General features: G+C 39.7%; 1 protein-coding gene across 1 annotated transcript; it reads left to right on the forward strand.

Annotated features, from left to right (window-relative positions):
* The first annotated feature begins 20,256 nt into the window (after positions 1-20,256).
* On the forward strand, positions 20,257-22,106 carry LOC121378778 (forkhead box protein A1-like). Its single transcript, XM_041507095.1, has one exon. The coding sequence runs from the start codon at positions 20,458-20,460 to the stop codon at positions 21,583-21,585; it is 1,128 nt and encodes a 375-aa protein (XP_041363029.1). The 5' UTR covers positions 20,257-20,457; the 3' UTR covers positions 21,586-22,106.
* Positions 22,107-23,522: the final 1,416 nt, after the last annotated feature.

The following is a 23,522-nucleotide window of genomic DNA, read 5'->3' on the forward strand; positions in this document are numbered from 1 at the left end:
TGTCGATGCTGGACCGGATTAGATTTTTAGTAAAAAAACAACCCACTAACCCCCCCCCCCCCCCTCCCCCCAAAAAACCCCAACCAAACCCACCAACTTTACATATACCCAACTTTATATATAAAATACTACTACTACTACTACTACTACTACTACTACTACTACTACTACTACCACTACTACTACTACTACTACTAATAATAATAATAATAATAATAATAAAAAGTTGAAGAAAAAAAATCCAATTAAATCAAGTCAAATTAACAACAACAACCGAAACCAAGGTCGATGAGCCTAGATTTTGTAAACAACATCCAAATATGGTAAACAAGTGTCTGCCAAATGAACACGAAACGCGAACATAGAGAAATAAAAATTCAAAATGTCCATCTTCATGTTCCATACTCGAGACACCCTCTTTGATTTTAACAGACAGACATATATTTTTATGTCTCACCATGTGTACACAGGTTTAAAAACATTAAAATACAAAAATACAGGAATAAAAGTACACAAGCTACTCCATACGGAATTACAAGAGACTGACATTAAAATAATACCTTAAATAAAATCTATATAATATACTATATTAATATAATTTTATATATATACACATACCAAGTAATTATTACATAATATAACAAAATTGATTTTAACATTACATTTTGGTGTTTACTCTCTCTCTCTCTCTCTCTCTCTCTCTCTCTCTCTCTCTCTCTCTCTCTCTCTCTCTCTCTCTCTCTCTCTCTCTCTCTCTCTCTCTCTCTCTCTCTCTCTCTCTCTCTCTCTCTCTCTCTCTCTCTCTCTCTCTCTCTCTCTCTGATGTGTTGGCTAAGTATGTCGCCATATAACCATTGAACTTGCGTTGGGTAAAATACACTGCATTTCCCACTGAGCATAAATCCTCAGGCCAAACCATAGCTGATGTCAATTTTCTGCCTCGTTTCCGACGGTTTACAGCACAATCCGCTGGAACTCTTCAGAAGGAAGGCTCGTTTTGAAACAACTTCCGTTAATCAGCCATCACCTTAAGGGGTTGGTGCTGTTCAGATGCGTCTGCTCCTGGACTTAATTATGTGGCACGCCAGACGATTTATACTTAAAGATTATTATTTCCGGCGCTGTCGCATCATATGTTTTTGGTTCAGTTAGGAGTTGATTATACTAAATTAACAATCAGTTACTTTTCAATGATCGGGCACATTTCACTAGAGGGGTGCGGTGATTAGGACGTGCGAGCCACAAGGAGGAATTACCCCACGGAAAAAGACACAATGGCGGCCGTTTTTGCTAGAATTGCTCCTGAGATCTGGACGTTGTTTTTGTGTTGATAGTAATGAAGATATCAATGAATAACAATGAGCTTTCGTTGAGTTCGTCATTAATTTTGTTACTAAAAACACCAACTCTGTGCTAGTTAATTGTAAATTAAAGGCGAATTACATAGAGATGCTCACTGGACCCCCCCCCCCCCCCCCCCTCCCCTCCCCCCGAACATGCCTAGAATCCTTTTTGGTTGATAAAAGTACTAGCAGTATAGTAATATATTCTAAAAGTTCTAGCAGCATAACAATTTATTCTAAACTGGCATCCAAACATTCTATCACATAAACAGTTAAAATGCTATTTAATTTAATTTAATTTAATTTATTTATTTATTTACGCAAAAGATAATTCAAAGATTAAGAAGAGGTAAAGCACATCTACTTACCACACACCTCTCAATCCATCTGTACATAACAAGTATAATAAGCAAAAAAAAAAAAAAATCCAACAAAAAACAAGCAAAAAACTAATTCCCTAATTTGGGGTTTAGTGGTTCGCGGCTGGATTCACATAATAATTGTGTCTTCATATTGCGTATTACGTAATTTAATTATGACATTAATAAGATAGGACAACATTATTGAAACTGATGACACAACACGTATCGTCTGTACGGCTTATGGACAGGTCAGTATTTCATTACATGGTTTATGTGTGTCACATTTAATCAAATATTAAGCAGAATTAATTAGCGGACTCCAGACGATTACAGTAAACCTGTCTGTATGTCCGCAATGTAACATATAGGCTTAACAACGTGCACTTAGAATTTTATTTTATTTTGTTTAATATGCAACCATCAGGAGAGGGGTTAGTAGTTAAGTTGCTAGTGGGTAGGGAAAGTGCAGGGATGCGAAACCCAGTACCTACCAGCCAAACGGCTGATGGCTTAACCACTACGCGACGGAGACCAGTAACCGAATGCAACGCACTGGCTTAACCGTACACATCTATGTTTCTTTTTTTTCAAACATTATGTATGGCATGTCTGGTACATTTAGTTTGGGAGTGGCAGTCATCTTTGTGACGGTACAAGAAGGATGGAATAACCTTCCCAGGAGTGGTAGTTCTCTTCGAGCGGCACCGGAAGAATACAACATCCCTCCTCGGGAGTGGCTGTCCTCCTATAGACGAGACACTAGACAGAGATTTATGGAATCAGCCACTATTTTGCCAAGTGTCCATTCGACTCTGTATTGTTGAGAGATAGGTACCTGATGAAGAGTTGTACGGTTCTGTCTCTGTCGGTCATATGTGACGGTCCCACTATGGGAAATTGTATGCAAGAGATCCTTCCACTAGAGCACATTGATTTATTAATCACCGGCTATTGCATATATGAAGAATTTGGTAATTTTAACATATAGTCTTAGAGAGGAAACCCGCTAAATTTTGCCATTAGTGGTAATGGAACGCACATACCACGGCCTTTGATATACCAGTCGTGGTGCACTAGCTGGAACGAGAAATAGCCCAATGAGCCCATCGACGGGGATCGACCCTAAAACGACCGCGCATCATGCGAACGCTTTACCACTGGGCTACGTCCCGCCCTCTGATCTTCAAAATAACCACTATCCATTTTAATCCCTGTCCTGGACAGACGCCCCAAAATAGACGAAACGTGCGTACCAAGACCAGCCTACTAATAGAAAAATGTAGCGGGTTTCCTCTCTGAGATGACCAAATGTTTGACATCCAATAGCCGATGATTAATAAATCAATATGCACTGGTGGTGTCGGTAAACAAAAGAAACTTTTCATTGGAGTCATCAATCTTTCAGGCCACCACAAATTACGTGAATGATCAGCGTGAAACTAAAGCACGAATAAGAAGACAAACCTGAATTGAAATCTTCATCCAGCTGGAACCGTGGATGGGTATCGACAGGGAAATAAGTACTGTGACGCAACAATCATGCATCTTGTCCTATCTGTAATACTAGCATGGAATGACTGGTAATAAATCTCTTCAGGTGTGCCGTGGGGTGAAACTCCAAACCGAATGTAACTGTCACCTTATACGAAACGTCATTTTCTCTTCCATTATCCCTTTACATCGTTTTGAGGAGTTTAGTGAAAACGGCCATTTCATTTAAATTTATTTTCGTGCTTATATCCAATTAAGATTCAAGCACGTTGTCCTGGGTACACACACCTCAGCTATCTGCGCTGTCTTTCCAGGACAGTGGGTTAGTTGTTTGTTGGTTAGTGTGACAGAGAGAGAGAGAGAGAGAGAGAGAGAGAGAGAGAGAGAGAGAGAGAGAGAGAGAGAGAGAGAGAGAGAGAGAGAGAGAGAGAGAGAGAGAGAGAGAGAGAGAGAGAGAGAGAGAGAGACGGGGATGGGGGAGAGAAGAGGGTGTAGTGGCCTTACACCTACCCACCATTGAACCCGTAAGAACTCGCTCTGGGTTGGGGCAGGTACCGGACTGCGAACCCTCTACCTACCAGTACGATGGCTTAACCACTGCGCCACCGCGGCCGGTTCCCTTCCATTATCCCTTTACATCGTTTTGAGGAGATTAGTGAAAACGGCCAAAAGCTGCTCGCAAAACGGCCGGCCAATTACACGCTTTGGAAAGGAAACGGATTATAGCACACGAACAAATTACTGCTAATGAGGGCAAAATGGAGGCAGTTTCAAACAAATCTGGCCAGAGGCAGCGAAAGGTCTTTTGACGAATTGGCCTGCCAAGCGTGATTTTCTTGCACTTGCTTATTTGCTTTTGATTCGTCTAATTTCCAAAGAAGAACAGATAACTCCCAACCGGAAATAATTCTTGAAATACTGATACCGGCTCTCGATCAGTTTTAATCTTTTCCAACTGTCAACAAATCGACATTTTTGTGTTAATGACGCAAAAATTGTAGTGCGTCTTCAGTTTATATTTAAATGCTCGCAATTTATTAAGAAATTTATGTAGTGAAATTGTGGGTATTTGGCCATACTGAATTTAGCTTGATGTAGAAAATAGTGGGATTGGTCGGAGGTAACCCATACGGCTAATAAAGCATGGAAGAATGTAGTGACACAAGCCCGAACAAATCTGATTGGTTAAAAAATTTGGCATCCATCTTGAATATATATATTATTTTTTTTATCACTAAAGAAATAATAGGACCAATTGGACAGTTGGCGCGTTGTTTTAGCGAACATGACCATTTGACCATGACCACATACAGTTTGACATCAGAATTCAGAATATTATATTATTATAGAATATTATGGATTTTAGTGACAAAACTCTTCACATATTTGTTTTCTCTCTTTCAATATAGTTCAGGTAATTCTTTCCTTTGCAGCAAATATGGTGTCCTAAGCAAAAGTGACCAAAAGTGATCAACGAAATGCCCCTCTTTCTTTGGGTGTGTTTGATGAATGTACAACAAATATTTTAATATATATATATATAGATAGATAGATAGATAGATAGATAGATAGATTAGATGTATAGATATATATTAGGTATTTAGTAGTAATTCGTGTGGGTTGGTGCATCTTAATAAAATCAGGTCATTGTATGGAAACTTACGGTTGTTAGTGGTATAATTATGTCATCATATTTGTGTTGGATTTTATTTTATTTGTTTTGTTTGTTTATTTGTTTGTTTGTTTGTTTATTTATCTGTTTATTGATTTATATGTTGGGTTTTGTTTTGGCTTTGGTTTTGGCTTGTTGCTTTGGTTTTGTGTTTCTTTCTCGTTTTGCTTTCGCTTTTTGCTTGTTTGGTTTGGGGGGTTTCTGTCCATTTTAGTTATATAGTTTTTTTTTTTTTTTCTGTTTTTTTTGGCTTGTTGGTTTTGTTTTCTATTTGGTTTTGTTTTGTTTTCGCTTTTTTTAAACTAATTTATATTTTGTTTTTGTTTTTCAAACTACTAGTCTACATATCAACATAAATATGTTCAGCGAGGCACTGGGTACACTTCCCAGCTGTCTACCGATGACATGTGTTAATAGGATATATTGTGTTGGTCAGTGACCAGGTTGTATTTCCAAGCAAACAAGATATCACAAGAAAGAGAGCCCAACCTTTATCAACTTTAGTGTGAATGGGAGCCAGCATTTCAACATGAACAAAATGAAGTTTTACCGTTGATATATATAGGTATATGGCTACGTATGGAAGTCCTAAGACTTACATTCCTTAGGAATGCAGGTCTGACTGCTAAGATTTCAAGACCTAGCCGGACCTGCATTCCTAGAAAACCGAAATGCAAGTCCTATAGCTTAAATTGCAGTAAAAAATAATAACAGTTTAATTTATAAATGTTTTGGCTGCAGGCACAACTATCCACTCTTTCAAATTGACACCGTTTATGGCACTTTTAAAAATAACTCCATCTGTTGTTGACAACAAGTATGATCCGCTTTTCGTTACCCCTCTGATGACATATGGTCCAATCCAAGGTGTTTCCACCTATGCGGTCCTGGCGTCTTAAGTTATAGCTCTTTTGCCAATGACTTTCATCATTGTGTCTACTCTTTTCCCAGTTTCCTCATGCAGCGTTTTATCGGATACCGTGGCCTCCATCTCATCATCTGAATGTCGAATATCATCGGGCATCATTAGTTCTCTAATAATTTTATACTTAAATTTTAAATTATGTGATATTTCTAACTGTGCTAAATTATTTATATTATTTTAAAGTAGCGCTTTGCATTATACTTTATTCCTAGTTATATTATTATGTGTTATTCTTTTATCAGTTTGATAATATTGATTAATCAAAGACATTGTGGAAAATATGCAATATAATTTGTATTATATTATATTGATACGCATTAAAAATAATATGTTGATGTAATTATGCAGAGGTATTTTAACGTTACCTTTAAAATAATTTATATATTGTCTTAGTTTAAACCCTGTGAAACATAACATTTTAATAAGCAGCTGCCGATACGTACCCAGTGTGCTGGCGTGCAAAGAATTCAAAGCTTCTCCAATAACGCTTACTGCCAGTTGTCATAAACCACCGAAGAGCCAATTCCCTCTGGAAGATCGTCATTTTGTTTTAATATTAAAATAAAGTATGCCTTTTTCAATCTGAAAAATACCCACTAATATATATATAAAGTGAAAAACTTTTCTGATTATTATTTTAAAAACTGTTTACTTTAAAATGTATATAAAGTTTTATTTACATGATTGCAAAAAAAAAAAAAAAAAAAAAAGAAGAAAAAAAGTTTGTTTTGAAGGAAATGTTTTATTTAACGACGCACTCAACACGGTTATATGGCGTCGGACATATGGTTAAGGACCACACAGATATTGAGGGAGGGAACCCCTATCGCCACTTCATGGGCTACACTTTTCGATTAGCAGCAAGGGATCTTTTGTATGCACCATTCCATAGACAGAATAACACATATCACGGCCTTTGATGTACCAGTCGTGGTGCACTGGCTGGAGCGAGAAATAACCCAATGGGCCCACCAACGGGGATTGATCCCAAACCTACCGCGCATCAAGCGAGCACTTTACCACTGGGCTACGACTCGCTCCTAAGTGTTTTTTTTAACAACACCACTGAAGAACATCGATTAATTAATCATTGTCTATTGGATGTCAAATGTGTGGTAATTCTCGTAGTCATCAGAGGAAACCCGCTACATTTGTTCTAATGCAGCAAGGGATCTTTTATATGCACTGTCCCAAAGACAAGAAATCACATACCACGGCCTTTGTTCAGTTGTTGTGCACTGGATGGAATGCCAGAGGTGGTTCGATCCTTCTATGCAAGCACCTCAAGTGAGCACTCAACCGACTGACCTACTCCCCCCCCCCCCCCCCCCCCCTCCACCGATTGCAAACAGTACTAGGAATGAAAGTCTGGCGGGCTTGTAGTACTAGGAATGAAAGTCTGGCGGACTTGTAGTGTTAGGAATGAAAGTCTGGCGGACTTGTAGTGTTAGGAATGAAAGTCTGGCGGACTTGTAGTACTAGGAATGAAAGTCTGGCGGACTTGTGGTACTAGGAATGAATGTCTGGCGGACGTGTAGTACTAAAAATGAAAGTCCTGCGGACTTGTAGTACTAGGAATGAAAGTCCTGCGGACTTGTATTACTTGGAATGAAAGACTTTGAGTACTAGGAATGAAAGTCTGGCGGGCTCTGAGTACTAGGTATGAAAGTCTGGCGGACTTGTAGTACTAGGAATGAAAGTCCTGCGGACTTGTATTACTTTGAATGAAAGTCTCTGAGTACTAGGAATGAGTCTGGCGGACTCTGAGTACTAGGTATGAAAGTCTGGCGGGCTTGTAGTACTAGGAATGAAAGTCTGGCGGGCTTGTAGTACTAGGAATGAAAATTTGGCGGGCTTGTAGTACTAGGAATGAAAGTCTGGCGGGCTTGTAGTACTAGGAATGAAAGTTTGGCGGGCTTGTAGTACTAAGAATGAAAGTCTGGCGGACTTGTAGTGTTAGGAATGAAAGTCTGGCGGACTTGTGGTACTAGGAATGAAAGTCTGGCGGGCTTGTAGTACTAGGAATGAAAGTCTGGCGGACTTGTAGTACTAGGAATGAATGTCTGGCGGACTTGTAGTACTAAAAATGAAAGTCCTGCGGACTTGTAGTACTAGGAATGAAAGTCCTGCAGACTTGTATTACTTGGAATGAAAGTCTCTGAGTACTAGGAATGAAAGTCTGGCGGACTCTGAGTACTAGGTATGAAAGTCTGGCGGGCTTGTAGTACTAGGAATGAAAGTCTGGCGGACTTGTAGTACTAGGAATGAAAGTCTGGCGGACTTGTAGTACTAGGAATGAAAGTCTGGCGGACTTGTGGTACTAGGAATGAATGTCTGGCGGACTTGTAGTACTAAAAATGAAAGTCCTGCGGACTTGTAGTACTAGGAATGAAAGTCCTGCGGACTTGTATTACTTGGAATGAAAGACTTTGAGTACTAGGAATGAAAGTCTGGCGGGCTCTGAGTACTAGGTATGAAAGTCTGGCGGACTTGTAGTACTAGGAATGAAAGTCCTGCGGACTTGTATTACTTTGAATGAAAGTCTCTGAGTACTAGGAATGAGTCTGGCGGACTCTGAGTACTAGGTATGAAAGTCTGGCGGGCTTGTAGTACTAGGAATGAAAGTCTGGCGGGCTTGTAGTACTAGGAATGAAAATTTGGCGGGCTTGTAGTACTAGGAATGAAAGTCTGGCGGGCTTGTAGTACTAGGAATGAAAGTTTGGCGGGCTTGTAGTACTAAGAATGAAAGTCTGGCGGACTTGTAGTGTTAGGAATGAAAGTCTGGCGGACTTGTGGTACTAGGAATGAAAGTCTGGCGGGCTTGTAGTACTAGGAATGAAAGTCTGGCGGACTTGTAGTACTAGGAATGAATGTCTGGCGGACTTGTAGTACTAAAAATGAAAGTCCTGCGGACTTGTAGTACTAGGAATGAAAGTCCTGCAGACTTCTATTACTTGGAATGAAAGTCTCTGAGTACTAGGAATGAAAGTCTGGCGGACTCTGAGTACTAGGTATGAAAGTCTGGCGGGCTTGTAGTACTAGGAATGAAAGTCTGGCGGACTTGTAGTACTAGGAATGAAAGTCTAGCGGGCTTGTAGTACTAGGAATGAAAGTCCTGCGGACTTGTAGTACTAGGAATGAAAGTCCTGCGGTGTTGTATTACTAGGAATGAAAGTCCTGCGGTGTTGTATTACTAGGAATGAAGGTCCGGCGGTGTTGTAGTACTAGGAATGAATGTCTGGCGGACTTGTAGTACTAGAAATGAAAGTCCTGCGGACATGTAGCACTAGGAATGAAAGTCTCTGAGTACTAGGAATGAAAGTCTGGCAAGTTTGTAGTACTAGGAATGAAAGTCCGGCGGGCTTGTAGTATTAGGAATGAAAGTGTGGCGGGCTTGTAGTACTAGGAATGAAAGTCTGGTGAGCTTGTAGTACTAGGAATGAAAGTCTGGCGGGCTTGTTGTACTAGGAATGAAAGTATGGCGGCCTTGTAGTACTAGGAATGAAAGTCTGGCGGGCTTGTAGTACTAGGAATGAAAGTCCTGCGGGCTTGTAGTACTAGGAATGAAAGTCTGGCGGGCTTGTAGTCCTAGGAATGAAAGTCTGGCGCAATTGTAGTACTAGAAATGAAAGTCGTACGGACTTTTAATACTAGGAATGAAAGTCTGGCGGACTTGTATACTAGGAATGAAAGTCTGCCGGACACATAGTACTATTAATGAAAGTCTGGCGGACTCTAAGTACTAGGAATGAAAGTCTGGCGGACTCGGAGTAATAGGAATGAACGTCCGGCGGACTAGTGGTACGAGGAATGAAAGTCCTGCGGACTTGTAGTACTAGGAATGAAAGTCTCTGAGTACTAGGAATGAAAGTCTGACGGGCTTGTAGTACTAGGAATGAAAGTCCTGCGGGCTTGTAGTACTAGGAATGAAAGTCTCCGAGTACTAGGAATGAAAGTCTGGCGGGCTTGTAGTACTAGGAATGAAAGTTTGGCGGGCTTGTAGTACTAGGAATGAAAGTCTGGCGGGATTGTAGTACTAGGAATGAAAGTCCTGCGGGCTTGTAGTACTAGGAATGAAAGTCTGACGGGCTTGTAGTACTAGGAATGAAAGTCCGGCGGACTTGTAGTACTAGGAATGAAAGTCCTGCAGACTTGTAGTACTAGGAATGAAAGTCTGCCGGACTTGTAGTACTAGAAATGAAAGTCGTACGGACTTGTAGTACTAGGAATGAAAGTCTGGCGGACTTGTATACTAGGAATGAAAGTCTGCCGGACACATAGTACTATTAATGAAAGTCTGGCGGACTCTGAGTACTAGGAATGAAAGTCTTGCGGACTCAGAGTAATAGGAATGAAAGTCTGGCGGACTCTGAGTACTCAATTGTAACAAAGGCCGTGGTATGTACTATCCTGTCTGTGGGATGGTGCATATAAAGATCCCTTGCTGAGGACAGGATATTGATATTTACAATTCAATACTTAAATGCAGCATTTGACAAAACAATTTCACTAGTCGTCAGGCACGGCAATAGTAGCTATTTACTAGCCCAACATTGAATATCGCTAGCCATGAGAGTGGGGCTACCACAGTCTAGAAGTCCTGTAGATATGTAGGCAAGCAGATACATAAACTGTTAGGTGAGTAGATAAATAAATAAACTGACACATATATAAAAAGGGAAGTTGGTAGGTAGACGTGTAGATATAAAGATAATTAGGCGGGTATATAAAACAGGTACCTAGGTAAATAGACCGGTAGAGAGAAAGACGGCAGTGCAGATACATAGGTAACACTATAGGTAGTTAGATAGCTATACAGAAAGACAGGTGGGCAGGCAGTATAAGGATTAAAAATACGAGTAGATATATTAATAGATGGGTAGCCAAGCAGACAGCAAGAGACAGAAGGACAGACGGGCAGACAGACACATTATAGCTAACAGTCATGAGATATACCCTGACCAGATACAACACGGTGCGATTCTAACACCAACCCAACTGGGAGATAAACGAGACTCACACACAATCTGTTTTTCACAAGCGAGAGGAGGGTCGACATCTCGTTATCTTCCCTTGTCAAGCTCTCCACGAGGAGGCGCGAAATGTCGAGCACAATGGAGGGAGCCATCTTGACATTTTTTAGACGGCGGTAGGTCATCTCAAGATACAGCCCTCGGAATATCGTCTGACAACTTGTGAAATTTTCAACTCGCCGAAACTAAATTGTCCCTATCATCTTGTGTACAAACAGCGGGTTGTGGATGCGCCTCGAGCGAGGAGTTCCGTTTTCAATGTTCATCAGTAAACAACGAATAACTTTAGACGTCGCTATTTATTAGCATTCCAGGAAATCGAAGACTTGTTGACTTTATTTAGTGTAATGTCTTTGGAAAAACATCGAAATAAAATAGCTGAATAGACTTTGACATTTCCAATAGTTTTGCTTGCTGTCACCTTTATGTCAAACGCTGTGTCTTTTACTATAGCGTTTTGGGTAGTTAGCTGTCGCCTTTATGTCGAATAATTTGTCTTCTACTCCAGCGTTGTGGGTAGTTAGCTGTCGCCTTTATGTCGAATACTTTGTCTTCTTCTTCTTCAGTGTTTTGGGTAGTTAGCTGTCGACTTTATGTCGAATACTATGTCATCTGCTCCAGAGTTTTGGTTCGTCGTATTTGCAGATTGAGAAAACGATGGGTGTAATGTCCATGTTTGTTGTATGATGTTTTTAAACAATTTATTTCGCCCAAAAATAAAAATAAAATAGTCCGAGGTCTTTGGTCAGACCAAAGTTCCATGCGGCGATACGATTGTTTGTTTGTTTGTTGTTGTTTTTTTAGCATGGGTTGCACAGAAAAGGTGGATATATGGGGGCATATGCACGTCCTAGTTCATGCGCTCCAAATGCGGTTTTACGCCATAGCAAGAAAGGACTGGCAAAAATCGACGTCATACCGCGGGAAATTAAAATAATAATAATAATAATAATTTTACATGCGAGGGTCAAAATGGACGCGCGCGCTGACCAGAGACCAGAAATTTATTTTGTTTGGCCTTATCAACAAGGCTGAAATGTAGTTCAACCATGGTTGTATATAGGCGCAAACTCCATTGGTCCGTAATCTATAAACGTACGCCGCATCAATCGCTTTATACGTAAACGAGTTGAATAGATTCTATGTATGTGTTCTCCGTAAGCGTATACGTATCCGAGCACTCTATGCATTGTGAATTATGTATACGTATTCGTATATTGACTACGGACAAATGGAATTTGCGCTTTACGTTATTAAATGGGGGCTTTCATTTTGGCCTTTTATTGACTTATTATACTAACTGACCCGAAGACTTATTAAGGTGATATTCATTATTTTAAAAAGAAATTAATATTTTTAGTGAAAACTTTCCAACACACAATACAAAAAATATGTACAGTAAATAATATTTACTCAAATATAATCTATGTAGTTAATTAGCTTGTACATGTACACTATTAAAGGGACAGACCCTAGTTTTTAAACACTAAGGCATAATTTTCACCTAGACTCTAGTTCAACCCGTAAAAATGGATACTAAGTTTGGTTAATTTATAAACCTGTAACAAATTTGGGTACAACACAGTGAAACAAGAGTCTGTGACGTTGAAATACCCTTCCAAATAAACTAATACGCGACTCCGTAACAGTTACTTCTCAGACGCACGTGCGTTTGTAAAAATATGAAAAATGCATTTTGTGGTATCAGAAACACTAGAATAAGCAGAAAGACTTCGGTTGTACGAAAATGGATACTCTACACAATACAATATAAGTATTGTTTGATTTCAGTGATCATAAACGGCTCCAATAGTGAAAAATATGCCGTAGTGTTTAAAAACTAGGGTATGTCCCTTTAATACACTATATATATATATATATATATATATATATATATATATATATATATATATATATATATATATATATATATATATATATATAATTATGACCTAAAGGGCATTATTTCTTGACAATTATGAGAAGGACAACTCGCCAATCTCTCCAATGTCCTGTCTAGTTGCTAGTTTGAGCACTCTTACAACCCGATTCTCGTCGTATACAACTCCTACGACCAATTAGTTTTTAATCTGAGCGCACTAGTCGTAAGGTTTCTCGCTCCAGCCAGTGCGCCACGACTGGTACACCAACGGCTGTGGTACGTACTACCCTGTCTGTGGTATGGTGCATATAAAAGAACCCTTGCTGCTAATCGAAAAGAGTTGCCCAAGAAGTGGCGACAGCGGGTTTTCTCTCTCAATATCTGTGTGGTCCTTAACCATATGTTTCACGCCACATAAACGTACATAAAATGTGTTGAGTGCGTTGTTAAATAAAACATTTCTTTCTTTCAATCGTAAGTTGGGAGTGTTGTGGGGGTGGGAGTGGGAGTGGGGGGAATTACACCGCAACAATCGAGTTGGCCCACTCCGTCGTAACAGCTGATATTTTTTGATTAGCATAAGAAGCTGTATGTTATAACCAGAAGTAATGTACGATACTTTTAAAGGATGGTATGTCCATTAAAAGTAAATGTCAAAATATATGTTGTTGTCTTGCTGAATGCTAGTGAAATTCATTCAGTAGGCAGGCCCATGTTTATAAAAATTCCGCAATCTCATGGATACATTTTTGTCTCTTAAACCTAGCACATACGGCCAACAATAATTATTGTCGGCCAACACTGTTGTCAAAAATGTTTTTCGACAAATATAGGTCGTATGCGGCAATTTATAACAAAAAAACAAACAAAAACAAAATCACCATCTACAACAAAAATCGTCCGTGTGCGGCAAACTATAACAATGTTGGCGACAAAACTGCTGCCAATTATTATTATTATTATGCATAATATCATTATTATTAGTCCGGACGGTGGTAAAGCGCTCGCCTGATGCGTTGTCAGTGGGCCAATGGGCTATTTCTCATTCCAGTCAGCGCACCACGACTGGTATATCAATGACCGTGGTATGTGCTATCCTGCCTGTGGGATGGTGCATATAAAAGATCCCTTGTAAGTGATGGTAACAATAAACATAAGCCAGACATAGTGACACTCTTGTTCTTACTGCACACTGCCTTGTTTAGTTTTTATTTCTACCTAAAATAAACGATTGACGTGGTTCTTAAAGCTCAACCATATGCAAATATGGTTTTAAACTCAAGAAAAAATACAATTATTTTTGTGTTATATATTATGGCCACTATTATACACACTATTTTGTCCATAATCATAAATATTTTCCACAGATGGGGGTAAGTGGATGGTCTTAGACCCCCATCCAATTGCCTGGCTTGTTATACCAATGGTGCATACTTTCATTAACGCGTAAAACTGTGACTAAATGTAACAAATTCACCTTGTGCTTCTGTACCACTGGCGTAGCAGGATTTTATATGGAGAGAAGAAAGGAAGGAAGAAAATGGTTTATTTAACGACGCACTCAACACACTTTATTAACGGTTATATGGCATCGAACATATAGTTAAGGACCACACAGATGTTGAGGGAGGAAACCCGCTGTTGCCACTTCATGGGCTACTCTTTTCGATTAACAGCAAGGGATATTTTATATGCACTATCCCACAGACAGGATAGTACATGCCACGGCCGTTGATATACCAGTTGTGGAGCACTGACTGTCACGAGAAATAGCCCAATGGGTCCACCGATGTCGATCGATCCTAGACCGACCGCGCATCAAGCGAACGAAGGATGATGTCACGCCAACAATGTTTTATTTACCCGCACACGGCTAATAACATTGTTGACAACAATCTTAGCGACAGTTGTTAGCCGTGTGCGTAGACATTAGCAACGAAAGTTCGCGGTGTAAGATCTACTGGGCAACGAACTGTCGAGTGACGTAAACAGAAAGCTAACTATATATGAAAAACAACCGTATTTTAAAGCTGCCAGTTGTCAGTCACGTTGTAATATCAACTTGTTTGTTCAGGAATGACATATTTCCATTTATTATATACATAGCAATGAAATATATAGATCTATATAAACCACAGAAGTGATATTCGGTAAAAAAAGTCATATTTTCACTGTATTTTAGCTGCAGTGAAAATATAGAAATCGTATTTACTGTTTTGTAAAAGTTCACGATTAAATTATCTCCCTTTGTGTCGTTTCTTCGTATTAAGTTTGTTGATTACCAATGCATCTGATCGTACTTGAAAAAAAGTAATTTAAACATCTGTACCTATAAAAAAGGGTTACGAAGTGCAATTACGATAAACATATCTAAAATGAATACGAAGCTAAATAATGATGACACAATGTTCTGTCATTGAGTGTAAGTTAAAATTTAACGGCGTTCGATTCATTTTGTTTTTATGGGGATTTCTGGAAGATCGCTTTGTCAGTCATGTTTGCACAGCAGTATTATTAAATCCATGTTAATTTAATAATTAAATAAAGATAATTTTAATTCAAACTTCTTTTTAAAAAGTCTATGGTCAACATGGGCGTCAATCTGGCTTTAAAAGTGGGGGAGGGGGACGTGTTAGTGTGTTAGTGTGTCTGCGTGCGTGCGTGTGTGTTTGTGTACAGTGTTCGTGTACAGTGTGTGTGTGTGTGTGTGTGTGTGTGTGTGTGTGTGTGTGTGTGTGTGTGTGTGTGTGTGTGTTTGTGTGTGTGTGTGTGTGATAAAGGAATGTGAATGAAAATCATAAAGCTACACATTAGTGGTTAAACTTTTAATTCAAGAAAACAAATCCAAATTGCAAATCAAAACGTTGATGTCTGACAAAATAGTTGCCTATGTTTTAAAACCGACCAAAACCTACGTCGTTTGTCGCTTTTTTTCTTTTTTTTCTTTTTTTGTTGTTGTTGTTGTTGTTGTTGCTGTTGTTATTGTTGTTGTTGGTGGTGGTATTGTTGTTGTTGCTTTTGCTACATGAAAAAGTGTGTGTGTGTGTGGGGGGGGGGGGGGGGGGGGAGGAGGCATTTATATAGATTGTCCCCCAGCGTTGAAAAGTGAGGGGGACGCGTCCCCCCTGTTCCCTACCGATCGACGCCCATGATGGTCAAGTAAATGTTCTGGAAACTCGCTTCGCAATTCTTGAAAATATGTTTTTGCACACATCACTCGTTGGCACATAATAACAGTATAGCCATCATTTGGGATGGTGGAAGCAAACAAAGATGACTAACTGAGATTGTCTACTACCTAGAAGATAGCGAACAGATTGCCAGCACCAAGAAAGCTGATATTTTCAGACTACATATCCTGCAAATTCTTAACCTGCATGCTATTGGGTAGCAATTAGCCCGAGAGCAAGACGGACTTCTGTACAGTTATGATCGCTTTCTGTCGTCAGAGATCACTCTATAGCGAAAACACGGAATGCCCGACTACCACATTGTAGACAAAGATTCCCGTTCTAATACAACAACAATTCTAAGTTTGACACAAAATACCTTTATACTGATAATTTTCGAGTGTCCCGATAACAAATATTTGACACAGTAACCACTAACACACACACTACAGGAAGAAACCCAACAACATCCCTTTCAATAATGTTCCGGTTAAATACAAAGATTCCCGTTCTAATACAACAAAAAATCTAAGTTTGATACTAAATACCTTTACACTGATCATTTTCGAGTGTCCCAATAACAAATATGTTTCATAGTATCCACTCATACACACACTACAGGAAGAAACTCGACAGCACCCCTTTCTACCGTGTGGTAGTCAGGCATTCCGCGTTTTCGCTATAGAGTGAGCTCTGACGGCAGAGAATGATCATACCGTCCAAATGTCCGTCTATCTCTCGAACGGCAGAGTATGCGGGCTAGGTAGGGATGCGCGTTTTACCGATATATTAATAAGTAATACAATGCACATTGCCTGTACCGATACACTCGGTAATTTCCGTGTTTTATGTTCGTTGTCATCCGGGAACCCCGATCTTTTAGATTCGACAGGTTTTTATAGATGTGATAAAAAAGGCCTGACATTATTAAGTAAGCTTTTTTTTATATACCGAAGTTATTCATGTTTCATGTTTTAAATAATAACGTCAGCTTGTATCATATAGTCTTGTTTTATTTATTTTGTTACATATCTCCCTTGAATTCAGTTGACAATTATGTAAACAGTATACTGAGCAACTAAAACAAAACAACTCGCAAATATTTTAATGTAAATATTTTTTCATAATACAATTAATTCGATAAACGGACTTTGAAAATGGATTCTAAAATAGACACAAGACATTGATAATTAGGCTGAATAATGTTAAATAAGCTGAAGAAAACTAAAGTAGTATTTGCGTTTCTTTTGTTGGTCAGTGTATATTATGATGCTTATTGGGAATGTCCATAAGAAGATATATCGCGATACACAATTTCTCATGACATCCATCCCAGTTACCAGGATAGAGTGGATGTTTTCCACGGCTTGATTATGTGCAATGAATAAGAATTCCATAGCAACCAGGGTCGTTTACACACATACACACGCACACACACATACATACGACAACAACAAACAACACCGAAAAGCAGCACAAAAATTAAACAGCAATAAAATTCTTACTAAAACCAAAAACAATATTTTAGAAAAATAATCTAGAAAAACGAAACGAAAACAAATACGAAAAACGAAACCCCCCCCCCCCCCACATACACCCCATCAAAAGCGAGACCCTCGCCCCAAAAAGAAGAAATAAAAAAGAAAACAAAAGTAAAAACGAACCCCCCCCCCCCCCCCCCCCCCCCCCCCACACACACACACACTAACAATACTATACATGTTTAAAACTGTTGGTTGGTGCGAACCGGCCACTGTCATCATGGCGTGACTAACGGCCCTATAGGTACTCCATGTGTTCTTCGTTGCTCAAATAATATTACAATATAATCAAATAATATCTGGACAACCAAGAACATATTATATACATCAACGAGGAAAGATCTATTTGGTGGACAAATTGCAATAGAATCGTTTATATTTTTGCTGGTCATCGATTCATTTATGTATTTACCACTGTTTGACACCCAAAAGTCGTTCCGACGCCATATAATAGTAAATAAAATGTGTTGAGTGCGTCGTTAAATAAAACATTTCCTTCCTTCCTTCCCAATAGTCGATGTAATGTTTTGTGCTGGGGTGTTGTTAAACATTAAATCCATTCATAGCGAGAACACGCCAGATGTACAAGAATTTAATATTATAAGAAGGAAACTGCATGTTTGAACCAGAGTACCGTACACTGTTTCTAGATAACTATGTAGCTTAAAGGAAGGAAGGACATGTTTTATTTAACGACGCACTCAACACATTTTATTTACGGTTATATGGCGTCGGACATATGGTTAAGGACCACACAGATATTGAGGGAGGAAACCCGCTGTCGCCACTTCATGGACTACTCTTTTCGATTAGCAACAAGGGATCTTTTATATGCACCATCCCATAGACAAGATAGCACATACCACGGCCTTTGATGTACCAGTCGTGGTGCACTGGCTGGAGCGAGAAATAGCCCAAATGGGCCCACTGACGGGGATCGATCCCAAACCGACCGCGCATCACAACTCAATGGGTAGGTGTATGACCACTACACCCTCTTCTCTCCCACTAATCACTAACAATTATGAACTAACCCACTGTCCTGGACAGACAGCACAGATGGTGTGTGGTGTGTGTGTGTGTGTGTGTGTGTTTTTTGTGTGTGTGTGTGCTCAGGACAGCGTACATGAACCTTAATTGGATATAAGCACGAAAATAAGTTGAAATGAAAATGGTGCCAATGCTGTAAAATGTTTGCGAGTAACAGACCCTTTTAAGCAACTAAGATTAACATTTTCGTGTTTCCAATATCAGTGTCTGTGTATCTGCTATAATGTTTGGTCAAAGTTAAAGAGTTTTATTTTTGTTTAACGACACCACTAGATCAGATTGATTTATTAATCATCGGCTATTGGATGTCAAACATTTGATAATTTTGACATAGTCTTAGAGAGGAAATTCGCTACAATATTTTCATTAGTAGCAAGGAATCGTATATATGCACCATTCTACAGACAGGATAGTAAATACCACGATTTGTGATATATCATATATTTCATACGTACGAAATTGTTGCGAGGTAAAATCTAGTCTCGGCCTCTAGAAATATCCACGTGATCAGAACTACCTGATATATATATATACATGTATATATATATATATATATATATATATATATACGGATACTGATATTCCAAACAAGAATAGAATAGAATAGAATAAAACAGAATAGAATAGAATAGAACAGAATAGAACAGATGGTTAACGACACGCCAGCACGAAAAATACATCGGCTATTGGGTGTCAAACTGTAAACAAGAAAGCAATTCATATGCAATTCTAGTCATAAGAAATACTCTGTTGTTCGGAAACCTGTTACAATGGCAGAAAACTTGTGACAGTCTCTTTAACAGACAATGTTTAACTACAACAGTAATTATATATGATGACAAAGAGGAAGTTCGGGTGTGGGAGAATATACAATACGCCACTGACAACATCCCCTCCCACAGTATCGGCTATTACGACACTCGTGTCACACGTAAATACCCACCCCCATTCACCGACTGGGCTTGACTATGTTTGATGCGACAAGTGTAAAAAGTTGTGAAAGGCGCATAATACAGACCCGCCGAGTAGCGTCAAGCTTAGTTCATAACGAACAACAGAGTGGAGTAATGTCATATGTCACGAATTTCGTATCGACGAAAAAAAACCCCGCTTTCATAGACCACCCTGGTTACATCCACGTCCTTTCTTGGGGGTCTCCCCTCTTCTCAGAGCCAGGCTTTGTTCACCAGACTGTGGATAAAGCGTAACGCACTGTCCGAAAAAAGAAGAAGAGAGAATACTTTGACAGTTTGTAAATAAGCAAGGTGATCAAAAACTAATCACTGCCAATTACGGGTGTATTAATTGCGGTGCAGCACAAAGGAACGCGCAGCGGTCGTCAAAAGAAGTGCGTTCGGAAAGCTGTCAAGTTTGGGAAGTTTACGGCAAGGGGCGCTGGGAAAATCTGTTAACGAGTGTCTCGAAACACACACTCACACACCCTCTCTACCAGTAGTGTACCTACAGCTACCCACTCCGTTATCACCTTATCACCTGTAATCAACTAAAAAATCAACACCTGGAAACTACTTCAGAAAGAGATCATTTGAATAAGTAGACCCTCACACCAACTCGAGAGGATGACATCACATTGCTTTCACCAAATAATCACTCTCTCTCTCTTACTCTTGTTATCGAGCGAAACCCCTCATTTATCGATTGGCCAGCGATAGTAGGCAGCCTGCTGGTCCGAGCCACTGGGAGGAGCTTTTCGGTCACGGATCGTTATGCATATTCATAAGTTGGCGAAAGGCGTGGTCTCCAGTGTTTGGTGTCGACAAACTGACAAAGGACATTATCACTATCTGTGACGCAGTTTACAAGCAGTGTACCAATATTATAAAAACGACAGGAGAGAAAGAAATCGCCAGTCGATGATTTTGCAGCTTTGCATACCAGTCATCCGTAAACATACTGACTTTGATTTTTTTCATCGCAAGCTAGCGGATTTTGAATATTTATTTCCCTGTCTGCAATAATCATTCATCATGTGCAGTTCCGAGCAAAACATTTTGATGTCTTCGTACGGCATGAAAATGGCAAATCTTGTTCCATACTTTCAGTTTTTCCCGAGCTCAGGCCAGCTCTCGGCTCTAGATTTCCAGCGATTCCAGATGTTGAACCACGGTCCTAAAATACAGTTCGGGATGCGCGGGTACCCGTCTACCCTCGGGGTGCTGCCGTACTCCGCGGGACACATGATGGACCCTTACGCCCAGGCCTGCTTCTACAAACACGATCTGCGAGCGGGTTTCATCCAGGAGGAGCCGAAACCCAACTACAGCTACATTGCCCTCATCTCCATGGCCATTCTCGGCTCCAAGGAAGAGAAGCTGGTTTTGGGCGACATCTACCAGTGGATCCTCGACAACTACTCCTACTTCCGAACCCGGGGGACGGGCTGGAGGAACAGCATCAGACACAATCTGTCTCTGAACGAGTGCTTCGTCAAGTGCGGTCGCAGCGCCAACGGCAAGGGGCACTACTGGGCCGTGCACGAAGCCAACGTGGACGATTTCAAGCAGGGGGATTTCAGACGCCGCCGGGCTCAGAGGAAAGTCCGCCGCTACATGGGGCTGTCGTTTCCAGGAGAGGACGACGATGATAGTCTCTGCTCGTCGCCGACGCCGACGCCCAACTGGGCGGGACGTTCCCCGGAGGACCGAGAACGACAGTCGTTGTCGTCGCCGTCAGCCGCGTCATCATCGCCGCGGTCTTCGGCAAGCCCCGACAAAGAGATGGACAATGCCGAAGTCACGGAACTCTCCGAATCTGTAAACAAACATGCTTTTCATTCGAACGAAAGTAACGGACACTCGGACACTTCCGTAGAATGTGAGGAAGAACTCGGCAAAGAAGAGAAAACACAGAATCTTCGTGAGTCTGTTTTGAAAATGAAAGATGAGAAAAATCCACAGATGATGACCCGGGTCATTGCGCAGCCGCCGAAAAAGAGACTTTTCGATATAGAGAGTCTGCTGGCGCCGGACACTAAACGCGTGTGTATCCAGGCCCGGACAAACGTTTTATCAGCGGACAGCAAACTACAGTGGACGAAACTATGGACAGTTTATCATAATCAGTTCGCACCCACCGAGTTAGATGTTGTTACATAAACTGAACAAATAAGAGCGAGAGAAAGAGAGAAAAAAGAAAAGAAAAGAAAAAGAAACAAACATTTATCTGAAATTAAATTTGTGAATTCAGTGAAATGGTGAGTAGTGGTTGAGATGTTTATTGTTATTATTGTTATTATGTGTGGTTGTTTTTTTTTTGTTTTTTTTTGGGGGGGAGGGGGGTATTTATGTATTAGTTGTTAATGCTGATTAAAGTGTGATGTTTAACTGTACTGAAACTACTGTGGTAACACTATATATTTATATGTATATATGGTGTTGTTTTATGTGTCATGAGAATAAAATCACTATACGTAATATCGATTTTTGTTTTCTTTGTGTAATATACTATGTGTTTATTATTTTACCTTAAAACAATATTTAAATAATGCTAATATTATCCACTAGTGCTGATGATCAAGGTTGAACTTATTTGCATGCTTATTTGCAACTAAAAGTTCAAACACGCTGACCTGGGTTGCCTGTCAATAGAGAGGTACTTTTTATGTGCAATTAGTCATACAGGGCAGCACATACCAAAAAGGTTGATTTGCAAATCGTGGGTATCTGCAATGTTTACAACCATTGGCGTAGCCAGGATCTTACATTAGGGGTCACCTGCATTGGATGAACACTCGCACACGTCTATGAGTTATATTAGGAGGAGATAGGCCAACATGAAAAGTGGTGGTGTGATGGGAGGTCATGATGGGAGGCCATGTTGGGAGGCCATAATGGGAGGTCATGATGGGAGGCCATGTTGGGAGACCATGGTGGGAGGCCATGTTGGGAGGCCATGATGGGAGGCCATGATGGGAGGCCATGTTGGGAGGTCATGATGGGAGGCTACGTCAGTGTCTACAATAGATCTCAAGCGATCACCCATCCGACTTCCAGCCGAGTCCATTGGTGCTTCATATTCATATAAAGTTTGTTTTGTTTAATGGCGTCACTAAAGCACATTGATTTATTAATCATCGGCTGTTGAATGTCAGATATATGGTCATTTTGACATAGTCACAGAGAGGAAACTCGCTACATATTTCCTAATCTACCAAGGGATCTTTTATATGCATCATCCCATAGGCATGATAGCACATACCACGGCCTTTGATATACCAGTCGTGTTGTAATATTTATATGTGCAAAAATATATAAATAAAAAAAAAATCACACCATAAATAACTGGTTTGAAAAGGAAATGCACAAAATCAGTGAGTTTTATTCTAAGCTTGGGAAAATCGAAACAAAAACCAAAACAAAACAAACAAAATAGTTTAGAGGTGCGTTGTAATACTCTAACGTAAACAAATATGTGGATAAATATTTACGTAAATGTTTTCAAAAGATCAATGGACATAACAACAAAACACGTAAACACACTAATAACAACTAAAGTAACATTCACAAACATCCATGCTTGATTCAACAGAAACACATTGGGTCTTCAATATTACAATGTACTTTTTTAGGGCTGCTTATAAAATGTATTCTAATTTCCTTTTAACGAAAGTCGATTCATGCCAAATTTAATTGACAAGATTCGTTTTTGTTTTAAAACGTAATATTTTATTATATATTTTTTTGTTATTGTTAATTGATAATATTTACAATACGTATTCGACCACGTATTCATTAAATATATTACTCAAAAGAATTTAAGGGTCAACAATTTATAACCAAATAAGTTTCAGAGTGTATTAGATTGATGATGTAAACTACACCAAAAATTTAATTTATTGTTCCATATTTAAAAAAAATCACAAATAAACGTCACTGTATACAAGAAAGTCACATGACATGCTGTCAAAGTTGAAAGTTGTCAAACATGGATTTTACACATTAGAACATTCGTTTAATAGTGTGTGAATCCACCCCTGGCGCGAATACACTCGACACATCGTTGCCTCATGCTGTTGATCAGACGTGTGAAGAAC

This window comes from Gigantopelta aegis, chromosome 2 (assembly GCF_016097555.1).
Source record: "Gigantopelta aegis isolate Gae_Host chromosome 2, Gae_host_genome, whole genome shotgun sequence".
In the NCBI taxonomy this organism is placed as follows: domain Eukaryota; kingdom Metazoa; phylum Mollusca; class Gastropoda; order Neomphalida; family Peltospiridae; genus Gigantopelta; species Gigantopelta aegis.